The sequence below is a fragment of the Plectropomus leopardus genome, chromosome 1 (genome assembly GCF_026936395.1).
Source record: "Plectropomus leopardus strain MGB_pleo_1.0 chromosome 1, ASM2693639v1, whole genome shotgun sequence".
Classification (NCBI taxonomy): domain Eukaryota; kingdom Metazoa; phylum Chordata; class Actinopteri; order Perciformes; family Serranidae; genus Plectropomus; species Plectropomus leopardus.
This window is the reverse complement of record NC_142176.1, coordinates 16717923-16735695: the sequence shown is the minus strand read 5'-3', so window position 1 is coordinate 16735695 and position 17773 is coordinate 16717923. Positions and strand designations below refer to the sequence as shown.

The 17773-nt window shown below is 35.6% G+C and overlaps 1 protein-coding gene and 1 long non-coding RNA gene across 5 annotated transcripts in view; one reads left to right on the top strand and one right to left on the bottom strand.

Annotated features, from left to right (window-relative positions):
• Positions 1-16747, top strand: part of gpc6a (glypican 6a) — a 222768-nt gene extending 206021 nt beyond the window's left edge. For both annotated transcript variants that reach the window (XM_042493211.2, XM_088076552.1), the window contains one exon: positions 11504-16747. In XM_042493211.2, the coding sequence (XP_042349145.1) occupies positions 11504-11727 (224 nt within the window). In that variant the 3' untranslated portion in view covers positions 11728-16747. The remainder of the gene's footprint in view (positions 1-11503) is intronic.
• Positions 1-17773, bottom strand: part of LOC121947998 (uncharacterized) — a 45255-nt gene that overhangs the window by 13673 nt on the left and 13809 nt on the right. For all 3 annotated transcript variants that reach the window (XR_015776404.1, XR_015776402.1, XR_015776403.1), the window contains 2 exons: positions 14776-14978; positions 11856-11951 (listed from right to left, as the gene is read on the bottom strand). This is a non-coding gene — a long non-coding RNA (uncharacterized LOC121947998). The remainder of the gene's footprint in view (positions 1-11855; positions 11952-14775; positions 14979-17773) is intronic.

Below are 17773 nucleotides of genomic sequence, written 5' to 3'. Positions count from 1 at the left end.
TTGGGACATGGCATATTTTGACATTTTGCCATACTATAGCCTTGCCTCTTTGGTCATTTTTTGGACATGCATTATTATGGTGTTTTTGGCCGTTTTGGAAAATTCTCAGCTATGGTGTGTCTTTGCACGCTATTTTATGCTGTTTTGAAGTGTTTTCAGCTGTTTTTGGGACATGGCATATTTTGACATTTTGCCATACTATAGCCTTGCCTCTTTGGTCATTTTTTGGACATGCATTATTATGGTGTTTTTAGCCCTTTTTTTGCAAAATTCTCAGCTATGATGTGTCTTTGCACACTATTTTATGCTGTTTTGAGGTGTTTTCAGCTGTTTTCATGACATGGCATATTTTGACATTTTGCCATACTATAGCCTTGCCGTTTTGGCCATTTTTCAACATGAATTTTTATGGGTTTTTGGCCATTTTGCAGCAGTCTATGCTATGCCATGTCTTGGGCTGCTATTTTATGCTGTTTTGAAGTGTTTTCAGCTGTTTTTGGGACATGGCATATTTTGACATTTTGCCATACTATAGCCTTGCTCTTTTTGGTCATTTTAGGACATGCATTATTATGGCGTTTTGGCCCTTTTTTGCAAAATTATAAGCTATGGTGTGTCTTTGCACACTATTTTATGCTGTTTTGAGGTGTTTTCAGCTGTTTTCATGACAGGGCATATTTTGACATTTTTGCCATACTATAGCCTTGCCGTTTTAGCCATTTTTTCAACATGAGGTTTTATGGTGTTTTTGGCCATTTTTGCAGCAGTCTATACTATAGCATGTATTTGTACGTTATCTTATGCTGTTTTAGATGTATTTCATGCTGTTTTCAGTATATATATGTTGTGTTGTCATTTTTCAACATGAAGTTTTATGTTTTTGGAAAATTCAGCTATGGTGTGTCTTTGCAGCTATTTTATGCTGTTTTCAGTGTTTTCAGCTGTTTTTGACATGGCATATTTTGACATTTTGCCATACTATAGCCTTGTTTTAGCCATTTTTTCAACATGAAGGTTTTATGGTGTTTTTGGCCATTTTGGAAAATTCTCAGCTATGGTGTGTCTTTGCATGCTATTTTATGCTATTTTCAGTTGTTTTCAGCTGTTTTATGACATGGCATTTTTTGACATTTTGCCATACTATAGCCTTGCCTTTTGGTCATTTTTCAACATGTTTTATGGTGTTTTGTTTTTTGCAAAATTCTCAGCTATGGTGTGTCTTTGCATGCTATTTTATGCTGTTTTGAAGTGTTTTCAGCTGTTTTATGACATGGCATATTTTGACATTTTGCCATACTATAGCCTTGCCTCTTTGGTCATTTTTTCAACATGACATTTTATGGTGTTTTTAGCCATTTTGCAGCAGTCTAGCTATGCATGTGTCTTGGCTTATTTTATGCTGTTTTTAGGTGCTTTCAGTTGTTTTTGGTAGATTTCATATATTGACATTTTTGCCATACTATAGCTTTGCCGTTTCAGCCATTTTTCAACATGAAGTTATTATGGTGTTTTGATCATTTTTGCAAAATTCTAAGCTATGATGTGTCTTTGCACGTTATTTTATGCTGTTTTGAGGTGTTTTCAGCTGTTTTCATGACATGGCATATTTTGACATTTTGCCATACTATAGCCTTTTTTAGCCATTTTTCAACATGAAGTTTTATGGTGTTTTTGGCCATTTTGCAGCAGTCTATGCTATGCATGTCTTTGCTATTTTATGTTTTTTTTGAAGGTGTTTTCAGTTGTTTTTGGGACATGGCATATTTTGACATTTTGCCATACTATAGCCTTGCCTTTTGGTCATTTTTCAACATGCAAGTTATTATGGTGTTTTGATCATTTTGCAAAATTCTAAGCTATGGTGTGTCTTTGCATGCTATTTTATGCTATTTTGAGGTGTTTTCAGCTGTTTTCATGACATGGCATATTTTGACAATTTTGCCATACTATAGCCTTTTTTGTCATTTTTTCAACATTATTTTATGGTGTTTTTGATCCATTTTGCAGCAGTTCTAGCTATGGTCTTTGCATGCTATTTTATGCTTGTTTTGAAGGTGTTTTCAGCTGTTTTTGGGACATGGCATATTTTGACATTTTGCCATACTATAGCCTTGTTTTGGCCATTTTTTCAACATGACATTATTATGGTGTTTTTGATCATTTTGCAAAATTCTAAGCTATGGTGTGTCTTTGCATGCTATTTTATGCTGTTTTCATGTTGTTTGACATTTTGGCATATTTTGACATTTTGCCATACTATAGCCTTACTTTTGGCCATTTTTCAACATACATTTTATGGTGTTTTTGATCATTTTGCAAAATTCTAAGCTATGGTGTGTCTTTGCACGCTATTTTATGCTGTTTTGAAGTGTTTTCAGCTGTTTTTGGGACATGGCATATTTTGACATTTTGCCATACTATAGCCTTGCCTCTTTAGTCATTTTTGGACATGCATTATTATGGTGTTTTTAGCCCTTTTTTGCAAAATTCTAAGCTATAGCATGTCTTTTCACGCTAATTTATGCTTTTTTGAGGTGTTTTCAGTTGTTTTTGGGACATGGCATATTTTGACATTTTTGCCATACTATAGCCTTGCCTCTTTGGTCATTTTTTGGACATGCATTATTATGGTGTTTTTAGCCCTTTTTTTGCAAAATTCTCAGCTATGATGTGTCTTTGCACACTATTTTATGCTGTTTTGAGGTGTTTTCAGCTGTTTTCATGACATGGCATATTTTGACAATTTTGCCATACTATAGCCTTGCCGTTTCAGCCATTTTTTCAACATGAAGTTTTATGGTGTTTTTGGCCATTTTTGCAGCAGTCTATGCTATAGCATGTATTTGTACGTTATCTTATGCTGTTTTTAGGTGTTTTCAGTTGTTTTTGGGAGATTTCATATTTTGACATTTTTGCCATACTATAGCCTTGCCGTTTTAGCCATTTTTTCAACATGAAGTTTTATGGTGTTTTTGATCATTTTGCAAAATTCTAAGCTATGGTGTGTCTTTGCATGCTATTTCATGCTGTTTTCAGTTGTTTTCACCTGTTTTCATGACATGGCATATTTTGACAATTTTGCTATACTATAGCCTTGCCTTTTTTGTCATTTTTTCAACATGAAGTTTTATGGTGTTTTTGGCCCTTTTTGCAGCAGTCTATGCTATGCCATGTCTTGGGCTGCTATTTTATGTTGTTTTGAAGTGTTTTCAGCTGTTTTTGGGACATGGCATATTTTGACACTTTTGCCATACTATAGCCTTACCATTTTGGTCATTTTTTGAACATGCATTATTATGGTGTTTTTGATCATTTTTACAAAATTCTAAGCTATGGTGTGTCTTTGCATGCTATTTTATGCTATTTTGAGGTGTTTTCAGCTATTTTCATGACATGGCATATTTTGACATTTTTGCCATACTATAGCCTTGCCGTTTTGGCCATTTTTTGGACATACATTATTATGGTGTTTTTGATCAGTTTTGCAAAGTTCTAAGCTATGGTGTGTCTTTGCACACTATTTTATGCTGTTCGGAAGTGTTTCCAGCTGTTTTTGGGACATGGCATATTTTGACATTTTTGCCATACTATAGCCTTGCCGTTTTGGCCATTTTTTCAACATGAATTTTTATGGGTTTTTGGCCATTTTTGCAGCAGTCTATGCTATGCCATGTCTTGGGCTGCTATTTTATGCTGTTTTGAAGTGTTTTCAGCTGTTTTTGGGACATGGCATATTTTGACATTTTGCCATACTATAGCCTTGCTCTTTTGGTCATTTTAGGACATGCATTATTATGGTGTTTTGGCCCTTTTTTGCAAAATTATAAGCTATGGTGTGTCTTTGCACACTATTTTATGCTGTTTTGAGGTGTTTTCAGCTGTTTTCATGACAGGGCATATTTTGACAATTTTGCCATACTATAGCCTTGCCGTTTTAGCCATTTTTTCGACATGAGGTCTTATGGAGTTTTGGCCATTTTTGCAGCAGTCTATGCTATGGTGTGTCTTGGCATGCTATTTTATGCTATTTTATGCTGTTTTGAGATGTTTTATGACATGACATTTTTGACACCTTTGCCATACTATAGCCTTGCCTCTTTGGTCATTTTTTGGACATGCATTATTATGGTGTTTTTGGCTGTTTTTGCAAAGTTCTAAGCTATGGTGTGTCTTTGCACACTATTTTATGCTGTTTTGAAGTGTTTTCAGCTGTTTTTGGGACATGGCATATTTTGACATTTTTGCCATACTATAGCCTTGCCTCTTTGGTCATTTTTTGGACATGCATTATTATGGTGTTTTGGCCGTTTTTGTAAAATTCTCAGCTATGGTGTGTCTTTGCACGCTATTTTATGCTGTTTTGAAGTGTTTTCAGCTGTTTTTGGGACATGGCATATTTTGACATTTTTGCCATACTATAGCCTTGCCTCTTTGGTCATTTTTTGGACATGCATTATTATGGTGTTTTTAGCCCTTTTTTTGCAAAATTCTCAGCTATGATGTGTCTTTGCACACTATTTTATGCTGTTTTGAGGTGTTTTCAGCTGTTTTCATGACATGGCATATTTTGACATTTTTGCCATACTATAGCCTTGCCGTTTTGGCCATTTTTTCAACATGAAGTTTTATGGGTTTTGGCCATTTTGCAGCAGTCTATGCTATTCCATGTCTTGGGCTGCTATTTTATGCTGTTTTGAAGTGTTTTCAGCTGTTTTTGGGACATGGCATATTTTTACATTTTTGCCATACTATAGCCTTTCTCTTTTTGGTCATTTTAGGACATGCATTATTATGGCGTTTTGGCCCTTTTTTGCAAAATTATAAGCTATGGTGTGTCTTTGCACACTATTTTATGCTGTTTTGAGGTGTTTTCAGCTGTTTTCATGACAGGGCATATTTTGACAATTTTGCCATACTATAGCCTTGCCGTTTTAGCCATTTTTTCAACATGAGGTTTTATGGTGTTTTTGGCCATTTTTGCAGCAGTCTATACTATAGCATGTATTTGTACGTTATCTTATGCTGTTTTTAGGTGTTTTCAGTTGTTTTTGGGAGATTTCATATTTTGACATTTTTGCCATACTATAGCCTTGCTGTTTTGGCCATTTTTTCAACATGAAGTTTTATGGTGTTTTTGATCATTTTTGCAAAATTCTAAGCTATGGTGTGTCTTTGCACGCTATTTCATGCTGTTTTCAGTTGTTTTCAGCTGTTTTCATGACATGGCATATTTTGACAATTTGGCCATACTATAGCCTTGCCTTTTTTGTCATTTTTTCAACATGAAGTTTTATGGTGTTTTTGGCCGTTTTTGGAAAATTCTCAGCTATGGTGTGTCTTTGCACGCTATTTTATGCTGTTTTGAAGTGTTTTCAGCTGTTTTTGGGACATGGCATATTTTGACATTTTTGCCATACTATAGCCTTGCCTCTTTAGTCATTTTTTGGACATGCATTATTATGGTGTTTTTAGCCCTTTTTTTGCAAAATTCTAAGCTATAGCATGTCTTTTCACGCTAATTTATGCTTTTTTTAGGTGTTTTCAGTTGTTTTTGGGACATGGCATATTTTGACATTTTTGCCATACTATAGCCTTGCCTCTTTGGTCATTTTTTGGACATGCATTATTATGGTGTTTTTAGCCCTTTTTTTGCAAAATTCTCAGCTATGATGTGTCTTTGCACACTATTTTATGCTGTTTTGAGGTGTTTTCAGCTGTTTTCATGACATGGCATATTTTGACAATTTTGCCATACTATAGCCTTGCCGTTTCAGCCATTTTTTCAACATGAAGTTTTATGGTGTTTTTGGCCATTTTTGCAGCAGTCTATGCTATAGCATGTATTTGTACGTTATCTTATGCTGTTTTTAGGTGTTTTCAGTTGTTTTTGGGAGATTTCATATTTTGACATTTTTGCCATACTATAGCCTTGCCGTTTTAGCCATTTTTTCAACATGAAGTTTTATGGTGTTTTTGATCATTTTTGCAAAATTCTAAGCTATGGTGTGTCTTTGCATGCTATTTCATGCTGTTTTCAGTTGTTTTCACCTGTTTTCATGACATGGCATATTTTGACAATTTTGCCATACTATAGCCTTGCCTTTTTTGTCATTTTTTCAACATGAAGTTTTATGGTGTTTTTGGCCATTTTGCAGCAGTCTATGCTATGCCATGTCTTGGGCTGCTATTTTATGTTGTTTTGAAGTGTTTTCAGCTGTTTTTGGGACATGGCATATTTTGACACTTTTGCCATACTATAGCCTTACCATTTTGGTCATTTTTTGGACATGCATTATTATGGTGTTTTTGATCATTTTTACAAAATTCTAAGCTATGGTGTGTCTTTGCATGCTATTTTATGCTATTTTGAGGTGTTTTCAGCTATTTTCATGACATGGCATATTTTGACATTTTTGCCATACTATAGCCTTGCCGTTTTGGCCATTTTTTGGACATACATTATTATGGTGTTTTTGATCAGTTTTGCAAAGTTCTAAGCTATGGTGTGTCTTTGCACACTATTTTATGCTGTTCGGAAGTGTTTCCAGCTGTTTTTGGGACATGGCATATTTTGACATTTTTGCCATACTATAGCCTTGCCGTTTTGGCCATTTTTTCAACATGAATTTTTATGGGTTTTTGGCCATTTTTGCAGCAGTCTATGCTATGCCATGTCTTGGGCTGCTATTTTATGTTGTTTTGAAGTGTTTTCAGCTGTTTTTGGGACATGGCATATTTTGACACTTTTGCCATACTATAGCCTTACCGTTTTGGTCATTTTTTGAACATGCATTATTATGGTGTTTTTGATCATTTTTACAAAATTCTAAGCTATGGTGTGTCTTTGCACGCTATTTTATGCTGTTTTGAGGTGTTTTCAGTTGTTTTTGGGAGATGTCATATTTTGACAATTTTGCCATACTATAGCCTTGCTGTTTTGGTCATTTTTTGAACATGCATTATTATGGTGGTTTTGATCATTTTTACAAAATTCTAAGCTATGTTGTGTCTTTGCATGCTATTTTATGCTATTTTGAGGTGTTTTCAGCTATTTTCATGACATGGCATATTTTGACATTTTTGCCATACTATAGCCTTGCCTTTTTTGTCATTTTTTCAACATGAAGTTTTATGGTGTTTTTGATCATTTTTGCAAAATTCTAAGCTATGGTGTGTCTTTGCGCGCTATTTTATGCTGTTTTGAGGTGTTTTCAGCTGTTTTCATGACATGGCACATTTTGACAATTTTGCCATACTATAGCCTTGCCGTTTTAGCCATTTTTTCAACATGAAGTTTTATGGTGTTTTTGGCCATTTTTGCAGCAGTCTATGCTATGGTGTGTCTTGGTATGCTATTTTATCCTATTTTATGCTGTTTTGAGATGTTTTTATGACATGACATTTTTGACACTTTTGCCATACTATAGCCTTGCCTCTTTGGTCATTTTTGGACATGCATTATTATGGTGTTTTGGGCCTTTTTTTGCAAAATTCTAAGCTATGGTGTGTCTTTGTACAGTATTTTATGATGTTTTGATGTGTTTTCAGCTGTTTTCATGACATGGCATATTTTGACATTTTTGCCATACTATAGCCTTGCCGTTTTGGTCTTTTTTTCAACATGAATTTTTATGGGTTTTTGGCCATTTTTGCAGCAGTCTATGCTATGCCATGTCTTGGGCTGCTATTTTATGCTGTTTTGGAGTGTTTTCAGCTGTTTTTGGGACATGGCATATTTTGACATTTTTGCCATACTATAGCCTTGCTCTTTTTGGTCATTTTTTGGACATGCATTATTATGGCATTTTTGGCCCTTTTTTTGCAAAATTATAAGCTATGGTGTGTCTTTGTACAGTATTTTATGATGTTTTGATGTGTTTTCAGCTGTTTTCATGACATGGCATATTTTGACATTTTTTCCATACTATAGCCTTGCCTCTTTGGTCATTTTTTGGACATGCATTATTATGGTGTTCTTGGCCGTTTTTGTATAATTCTAAGCTATAGCATGTCTTGGCATGCTATTTTATGCTGTTTTGAGGTGTTGTCAGATGTTTTTGGGACATGTCATATTTTGACATTTTTGCCATACTATAGCCTTGCCTCTGGTCATTTTTTGGATATGCATTATTATGATGCCTTGCTGTTTTGGTCATTTTTTCAACATAAAGTTTTATGGTGTTTTTGATCATTTTTGCAAAATTCTAAGCTATGGTGTGTCTTTGCATGCTATTTTATGCTGTTTTGAAGTGTTTTCAGCTGTTTAATGACATGGCATAATTTGACATTTTTGCCATACTATAGCCTTGCCTTTTAGGTCATTTTTTCAACATGAATTATTGTATATTTTTGGATGTTTTTGCATAATTCTAAACAATGGTGTGTCTTGGCATGGTATTTTGTGCTGTTTTGAGGTGTTTTCAGCTATGTTTATGATATGTCATATTTTGACAATTTTGCAATACTACAGCCTTGCTGTTTTGGCCACTTTCTCAACATGCATTATGATGGTTTTGTTGGCCGCTTTTGCAAAATTCTAAGCTGTGGTGTGTCTTGGCACAGTACTTTATGCTGTTTTGAGGTGTTTTCAGGTATTTGTGGGACCTGTCATATTTTGACAATTTTGCCATACTATAGCCTTGCCTCTTTGGTCATTTTTTGGACATGCATTATTATGGTGTTTTTGGCCGTTTTTGCAAAATTCTAAGCCATGGTGTGTCTTTGCACGCTATTTTATGCTGTTTTGAGGTGTTTTCAGCTGTTTTCGGGACATGTCATATTTTGACATTTTTGCCATACTACAGCCTTGCCTTTTTGATCATTTTTTCACATGCATTATTATGGTGTTTTTTGGCCCTTTTTGCAAATTTCTAAGCTATGGCTTGTCTTGGCAGGTTACTTTAGGCAGTCTCCAGCTGTTTTTGGGACATGTCAAATTTTGACATTTTTTGTCATACTATACTATGCTTTTTTTGGGCATTTTTTCCACATGCTAAATGATGACGTTTTTGGTCTTTTTTCAGGCATCATATGCTATGGTGCAACTCTACAAGGCATAATATATGGTTTTCAGCTATTTTGGAAAATGTCAAAATTTGACATCTTTCGGCATACTATAGTATGCGATTTTTTGGACATGCCAAATTATGTTTTTTTAGCTTCTTTTTTCCACATTGTATGGTATGACTTGACTCTACAAACTATAATATGTTGTTTTCAGCTATTTTTGGGAATATGTCAAAATTTGACATTTTTCACTTAACTATAGTATGAAGTATAGAATTACATGCTAAGTTATCGCGCTTTTGGCCCTGTGTTTGACATTGTATGCTATGGTGCAACTCTACAAGCCCTTATATGACGTTTTCAGTCTTTTTGGAACATGTCAAAATTTGACAGATTTTACAATACTATACTGTGTGTTTTTTTGGCCATTTTTTTGACATGCTAAATTTACATTTTTGGCCAAACTATAATATGCGGTTTTCTGCAATATTTTTTAACATGCTATTGTAGACTCCATACTATACCATGACTTTTTTGTGCTATTTTTGAAAGACATACTAACCTATGAAATGCTATTTTTGATGACAAACTATAAAGATTTTTTAAATCTATTTTGGACTACATAAGGGAAAGTTCTATGACTTTTGTGATGCAATTTGTATGACATACTATATTTTGACTTTTTTATGCTGTTTTGGACAACATATTATAGTATGATGTTTATGCTATTTTTAAAATATTTTGAAAGACATACTGTATTTTGACATTTTTAAACTGTTTTGGATGATAACTATACTATGACTTTTTATGCTATTTTGGACTTGTTTTCGACGACATACTATACTATGAAGTTTTTATGGTATTTCGGACGAAATACTATACTATGATTTTTTGAAGCATACATACCATAGCATGCCACTTTGGACATATTTTGGGCGACATACTATAATGACTTTTTCATGCTATTTTGGATATCATACTATCCTATGATATTTTCATACTGTTTTGGATAATATTCTATACTGTGACTTTTCATGTTGTTTTGAACATACTGTACAATGACTTTTTTATGCTGTTTTGGACAACCTCCTATTCAATGATTTTTTAACGCTGTTTCGGATGACATGCTATAGTATGAGTTTTTTATGCCATTTTGGTTGTATTTTGGACAACATACTATTCTATGACTTTTTAATGCTATTTTTGATGACAACTATAATGACATTCTATAGTATGACTGTTATGCTATTTTTGACATCATACTATAGTGTCATATTTTTATGTGGTTTTGGATGTCATGTTCTAGTGTGACTATTTATGCCATTTTGATGTATTTTGGATGACATATGACTTTTTAATGCTATTTTGGACATACCATACCACTACATTTTTGTGCTATTTTGGAAGACATACTAACCTATGAATTTTTAAATTCTATTTTTGATGACAATGATTTTTTTATTTTCTTATGGACAACATAAGGTAAAGTATTATGAGTACTGTAATGCAATTTTGTATGACATACTATACCATGACATTTTTATGCTATTTGGGACATACTTTGGACAACATATTATACTATGACTTTTTCATGCTATTTTAGACGTCATATGTGCTATTTTGGACGACATACTATAGTATGCCTATTTTTGTGCTATTCTGGATGACATAGTATGTTTTGACTTCTTTGTGCTATTTTATACAACATATTATACTATGAATTTTTTGTGCTATTTTTAACAACTTAATATACTTTATATTACATTTTTATGCTATTTTGGACATATTTTAGATGGCATACTGTACTATGAATTTTTAGTGAATTTTTGGGAACCATACTATACCACGTGGTTGTTGTGCTATTTTGGAATACATGCTAACCTATGAATTTTTTTATTCTATTTTTGATGACAAACTCTAATATATATTTTTTATTCTCTTTTGGACAACATAAGGTAAAGTACTATGAGTTTTGTAATGCAATTTTGTATGACATACTATACCATGACATTTTTATGCTATCCGGGACATACTTTGGACAACATACTATAATATGACTTTTTCATGGCATTTTGGACATATTTTGGATGACAGACTATATTCTGACTTCATGCTCTTTTGGACAACATAATATACTGTGACATTTTTATGTTATTTTTGACATGTTAAGGAAGACATAGTATGTTTTGACTTTTTTTAGCGCTATTTTTGCGAGGAACGACATAATATGCCGTGAGATTTTTATGCTATTTTGAAGGATATACTATATTATTACTCATTTATGATATTTTGAAGGACATGACAGACTGTGACTTTTTTGATCTATTTTGGACAACATGCTTCATTAGTCACCATCATGTTTTTATTTATATTATTTTGAAGGACATGGTTTGCTATCACATTTTTAAGCTGTTGTTTTGCTTCTAGTCAACCTATTGGCTGCCTGTGAGGATTTATTTTTATGTAAATTTGAATTTGCGTGTTTTTGTTGCTGCAGGTGACGAGGGCAGTAGCTCTGGCAGTGGCAGTGGCTGCTCTGACGGCTGCACAACAGAGTTTGTTTTTGTTGGAACAGAAGCTCCTGTGATTGGAGCCGACAGAAGTGATGAACGCGCAGCAGCTGCAGCGGCGGGCAAGTCGCTTTCCCGAGGACCCTCCCTACCCCTGGTGATGGTCGCCCTCACACTCCAGCTCTGGGCAATGCAGACTCAAAGGAGATAATACACGAGTGTGGCCTGATCATCACTGACTTTAATACTGTTACGTACAGTATGTTCAACAGCAAGTTCTACTGCTGTTCCATCACTGGACATGTAGAACCTCGTGGAAACCTGTTGAGAATGGCTTACTGTGTGGTATGGTAGAACTGGAAGTGAGTGCAGTGCTGCATCCTGCTCGTCCCCCAAAGAATGCTTGGTGCCATCACTGAACCAGCTTTCACATCTCTGAAGAAAAAAAAAAAAGAAAAGAAAATGTGGTGTTTTCTCATTATTCGAAAGTGGATTTTAAAGAACATGCTTCTCATTTAGAATGTAAAAAAACATCTAATCAGATTTTTCAGACAAAGGCAGAAATTGTTTTTATTTTCCTAAGTATGATGATGTTGTGTAAAATGAGATAATGCTCATTATGTTTCGTTAGTCTTTCCCCCCTCAGACAAAAGGAGAACGTTAATGTGTGCATGCATGGAAATGTTAACTGACAGGAAAAAAAAATATATTATTATTATTTTATTTTTTTTTAAAGCAGGCTACACAGTTTGGGATTTGTTGGTACAGGATTGTACAGTGTTAGCGGTTCACCTGGTTTCCCGTTTGGTCATATCAGTGTGGCTTCAGGAGACAGCCGTTTTTACAGCCACTCAATAGTTGCACATTTGATTATCTCTAAGAAAGTGCAAATGTACTGCACTAAGAGAGCTACTTTGCACAGATTATTTTTGTTGGCTTCATAAGTTTATAAAGCTACAGGAAACATCTACCCCATAGAGGCAGAGGATCTATATTTTCAGATCATTTAACTGATTGTATTGTACTTATTAACAGTTGCAGTATGTATTTCACTGGAAGGTACTGTAATGTAATCTTACTGGTTCAGTTAATGGCTACATTTTCTATAAATGTATTTGTATTTACAAGTTATTTGATTGCCTGTAAAATTAAAAAACACAGGAGAGTTTTCGCAACAACACTAAGCCATTATACTACAATTGCCTGCTAACAATATTCAGTTACCTGATTTACTCTCTTCTGTTTGGGTACTTAAGATGCACAGTTCAGATTACCTTTTTAATTTCTCAGAGGACTCAGAATACATTAGTGATATTAGGTAAATGCTAATGACATTTTCATTTATTTTCTTGGCTCCCACGCTTTAATTATTTAGAATTATGATTTATGTTGAATGTTTCATTACTTGTTTGTATTACATTTATAGATGGTAGACATTGCAGCTCTCTGACAGGCTCTGCAGGTAAACCCATGTTATTGCTTGGCCAATCAGAACACACCCACCACCCAAACAGGCTGCAGGTTACACAAGTGGTTAGGTTTTCTTAAAAGGCATGAACAAACTCAGTAACTCAAACAGCAGGGTGCCAAGGTTAGACGGTTCTGACTTTACTCTTAGAACTAGGGTTACTATTCATAACCATCAGTCTATCTACAAAATAGGCTTTGACCTCTAACAGGCTCCAGAGGGAGCAAACTAATAGTTTGCACTCCCCCAACATAACTCTGTGGTTGTGACCTCTGGTCACACAGAAAAAGGATGTTCCTGAAGGGTCGCAGGCATACAAACAAACAAACAAAGGGAGAAATGTTCACTGCTCCACAAAAGAGGGCATTTAAGGCAGCCACCCTTGTGTTGGAGTGTGCCTGGAGGATCCAATCCCATCAGCTCATAAGCACCTGAAATGCCTTTTACATAGCCAATAAGTAAGTCCCTTGTCTCAACAGGAGCTTTCCCCAAACCCATCGCTGTGACAAATTAACAGCTGCTGCAAGCATCTCAGAGACACTGCATGTTTCACAAAGCATACGAAAGCAAGAAAGGGACATAAGAATCAAACTGCAACCGTCAAGACCTGAAAAAAATATTTGATGTTCTCAGGCACGAATTACATGCACGGGTGAAGTGTAGTGCTTCTGCCGTCCCTTCAAATGAGCAAACAACTAGAGTAGACTGATATCTACATTGCCTGAGTTTGCATCAGCAACACGGTTGTCTTCACAGACAGCACCTTAAGGGAAGTCTCCCCTCAGTGAGCTCAAGAGCCCAATAAGAGGAGATTATGACTCACAAGGGAGACCCCAATCACTACAGGAAGCCCTCACTGCAGAACAGATGGGAAAACATTTGACCTCTGCTGTTTCATTCCCTGCAGAAACCGCTCTAGGAAATGTGACTGAGCAGAAGCCTTCCACTGCACCACTGGTGCGTGAACCTTAATTGTGGAAGCCGACAGGCCACTAGCCAACTAAAGCCTGGGGAAAGACAACACTTAACTGATCAAAATAAGGGCCTACCCAGTGTCACAACTGTCCAGTGAGGTAAACCAATATAGGGACAGACAGAACATGTTCAAATTGTTCATAAGAAACCTGCATGGAAATGCAGGACACACATTTACAAAATTGTGCGTACGCCTGATTTTGTTTTATAAATCTAGATCATATGGCGCTGGGCGAATGGGTACAAGCCTCATTTCCACTCCCAAAGTTCGCCATAAAGGGATGAGGAAACGTCCTTAAACATATGCTTGCAGATTTATCCATGTGCCCCTTCACCATTCTTTAGACCTGCCCATGGGGATAACTGTAAAGAATGTGCTATCAAATGATCATTAACAGAGACAGGAAAGTTAAATAAACAATAATGAAATTCATTGCTAGTCAATAATTCAAAGTTGAACAAATTTTAAACTTTTTAAATATGACTTTGATTGATATTTTACACAATACTGTGTAGCCTACAAAACTAATAACATAATAAGTGAAATTGGCAAAAGAGCTTAAAACAATGTTATCCATCTCTCTATTTACATTCAACCTTCTCCTCTGCGATCACTACTAAAACTGTGCCTACGCCTGCTCAGAAGTCAGTGTGAGGTGCATACATTCTTCCTTTGCAAATGCCAGTTTATGTATGGGAAAAGGCGTACACATGGGTTTTGTGTGTACACATTGTTAATGCATCAGGACCAAGGTAGCTAAGAGGAGACTGAGAAGGGTTCAGAAATCTATGGGAACAAAGTAAACAGGTACTCACCCGAAAAGCCAGGCAGCAGCATTGGGAGATGACAACCAAGAGCATAATATGCAGAGAAGTGGGCACCAGTGGGAGACTTCCTCACTTCCCATCCCTGGCTAGAAATGTAGTCGGAGTGATTCAGGCCACGGTGATATGAAGCAAGAGTGAGAGGAGGCAATCTCATCGTATTCGTTTCTTTGATCCTGTTGCTTTTTGGGTTACTAAAAGAAAGAGGAATAAAAGAAGAGGTTAGAATGCATCCATTTTGGAGATTTGGGTTGGTGAATTGATTCTGATTGGCCAAAGAAAACATGCAAACAAGAATGCATACTGCAGAGGCAACTAAAAATGCCTGTTGAGCCCTTTTAATGTCAAGTCCGTATGAGATAAAAAAATAGGGAGGAAGTGGAAACTAAACACACACATTTAACCAATTTCTCAAAATGTGAAATAGTGTTTACGCCGCTGTTGAAGTTAAATGGGTTACACTGCTGGATCATCCTCTCAAAGAATCCACCACCCAACTGTGTCAGGCAAAGGGAAGCCGATGTGAACTCACTTAGGGGGTCAGACAGAAGAGACAGATGGGAGGTAGTTAGACAGGATGGACACCCAGCAGTAACTATTTATAATGTGCTAAATATTGAATTAAGTAAGTAGCTGGTGGGCCTGATGTGCAGCAACAGTTCTCCTCATCTGGTAGGATTCACCCACCCAGGAGTGCAGTTCTGGATAGCAGATAATTGCAATGAAGGAGCTTTCATGTAAAAATCATGATCTGTTACATGGGGCCGTCGGACCGTTGAGGCTCAGACTGATAATTCAATTTCAGCTTCAAACATTGACATTTCTCAGAGAATACACTTGATTTTTAGAAGTAAACATAAACAGATATTTTGTCAGCACCTCTATGTTGATGTTTAGCGTCATATCATTCCATTAAACTAGAGTTAATTGGGCTGTAAAGGAGTGGCATTCAGCTGATCTCTGTGCTTGGTCAATAATTGGTACTTTAAATAAACATACAGTATACAACAGGAGGAGGAAGGAGTCAATTAGAAGGGCAGGTAAGTGGGTAATATATTGCTGCAGGCAAACACAGCCATATAAATTCAGTTTTCAAGTATTAAAAAATATTGTGAAGGCAGATGTTCCTGAGTCAGGGTCAAAGGTGAGCCAGAACTTAACAACTATGTTTGTGAAAGTAAGAAAACTTAGTAAGCATCTGCAGCCGTGCAAAGATCAAATGCACCCTTAAGAGCCTCTGCAAGATCTAATAGCAACAACAAGAGTTTGGGATTGGTTGAGTTAGGATAAGGCAGGTCTAGTGCTCCTGGAATACAGGATAGAAAGTAAATCAAGAAATGACTGTTTCAGAACATGCTGATGGTATCGGTACTAACAACAGTCTTCTGTTATTATGATGAGAGAAATGTTTGCCATTTTCCACTGCCTTGTGAATTCCTCTCTCTCCTGACAAGCTTCGTTACCCTGGTCAGACATTACAGTATCACTGTCTGATATGCTTCAGTGCTTAACTCAATTTGTCTATGAGCTTTTTCATTTTTTGTCTTGTTCATTCTCTTTGGCATTTGAAAAAAGAAAAAAAGAAAAAAAAAAGACTAAAATCGTGGTCGGCTGAGGTTTTTTACAGAATGTTTAGAACAAAATGTGTTATGCAAGGTCTTCTCCATTTTGATGTTAATCGTTTGCTGCACCTTTGCTAAAACATATGCTGTGAGTGTGGTACTGTTGTGATTTGCAAAATCAGATAACTAAGGAGCACATTAAGATTTTCGGAGCTGTCAGTGCACGCTGTTGAAGTGTTTTGGGGGAACTGAAGTTGATGGTTATACAAGCAGACATGCCTTACCATTTTTAAAAGACTAAAATGGATTGCTTATTTGGCTTTTGTTACACATTCTTGTATACAGAAAATAATACAAAAGGTAATAATAAACATTTTATTAAAAAATGACTGCTTACTCTAGTTTTCTCTGTTATGTCTCCGTTAATCATTGCCTTTTGAAAACCATGTATCTCCATTGTTTAGGAACTAAGAAACACATCATATTTTTACAATGCCTGTCAAAGATTCAACCCAACCTCTACGGAGGCCATAAAGAAAGCGAGGGACGACAAATTAGTTGTAAAGATATCAACTGCTGTCTGGAAAAACAGCTGGGGACTCAATACTGTCTATTAATGCCGACCATTGTCTAATCTAGTTCGAAGTTGCATTACTCCAAAGTTTAACTTCATAAACTTTTTTTCCCAAATGTGTCATGTCTATGTGACAAATGTCCATCAGCTGAAGCCACCCTTACACAAAGCAACACTGCCCAAAGCTAAAAATATTCTGGATAAAGATCTACAAATTCGGCTCTGAAAAACGTAATCATCAGTTTAAACAAGAACTAATTTTCATAATATTGAGGATTTCCGAAAACATAACTTATCAGTTTTACTGGCATTCCATGTATTGCTTGAAATTAAAATTACAGCCGACAATAGCTAAAATTACAGCTAAAAACTCATTATCAGTGTCTGGAACAAAAAGCTGGGGAGTCACCAGTGAAGCAGCGGCGTGCAGAAGCAACCAATATCTTACAAAGAGAAGTAATCTGCCAAGGCCTCCAAATTAAAGACAAAATACGTTGTTTGTCCAAGCCCAATAGAGCCAGACATAGAAAAAAAAACAAAGTTAAGTTTGGGGAAAGAATTTTGTTTGGGTTAAAATAAGTGCCGTGTTAGTTAGTTAGTTTTTTCTCTCCTTAAATGTAAGACGTATTTAAGTTATTTTGCCTGTTTATGTCAACAAGAATCAATGCTTAACATGCACAATATTTACATGCTTTACAAACACAACAAGAAAAACAAAAGAAAAAAAAAACAACAAACAAACTGGGTTTTGGAAAATGAGCCTAAGGTTGAGATCCAATAGGTTATGAAAGGGTTTAATGAAGTAAACTTAAAGAACTTCCTTAACGTTCCTCAACATAAGGGCCTTTCTTAC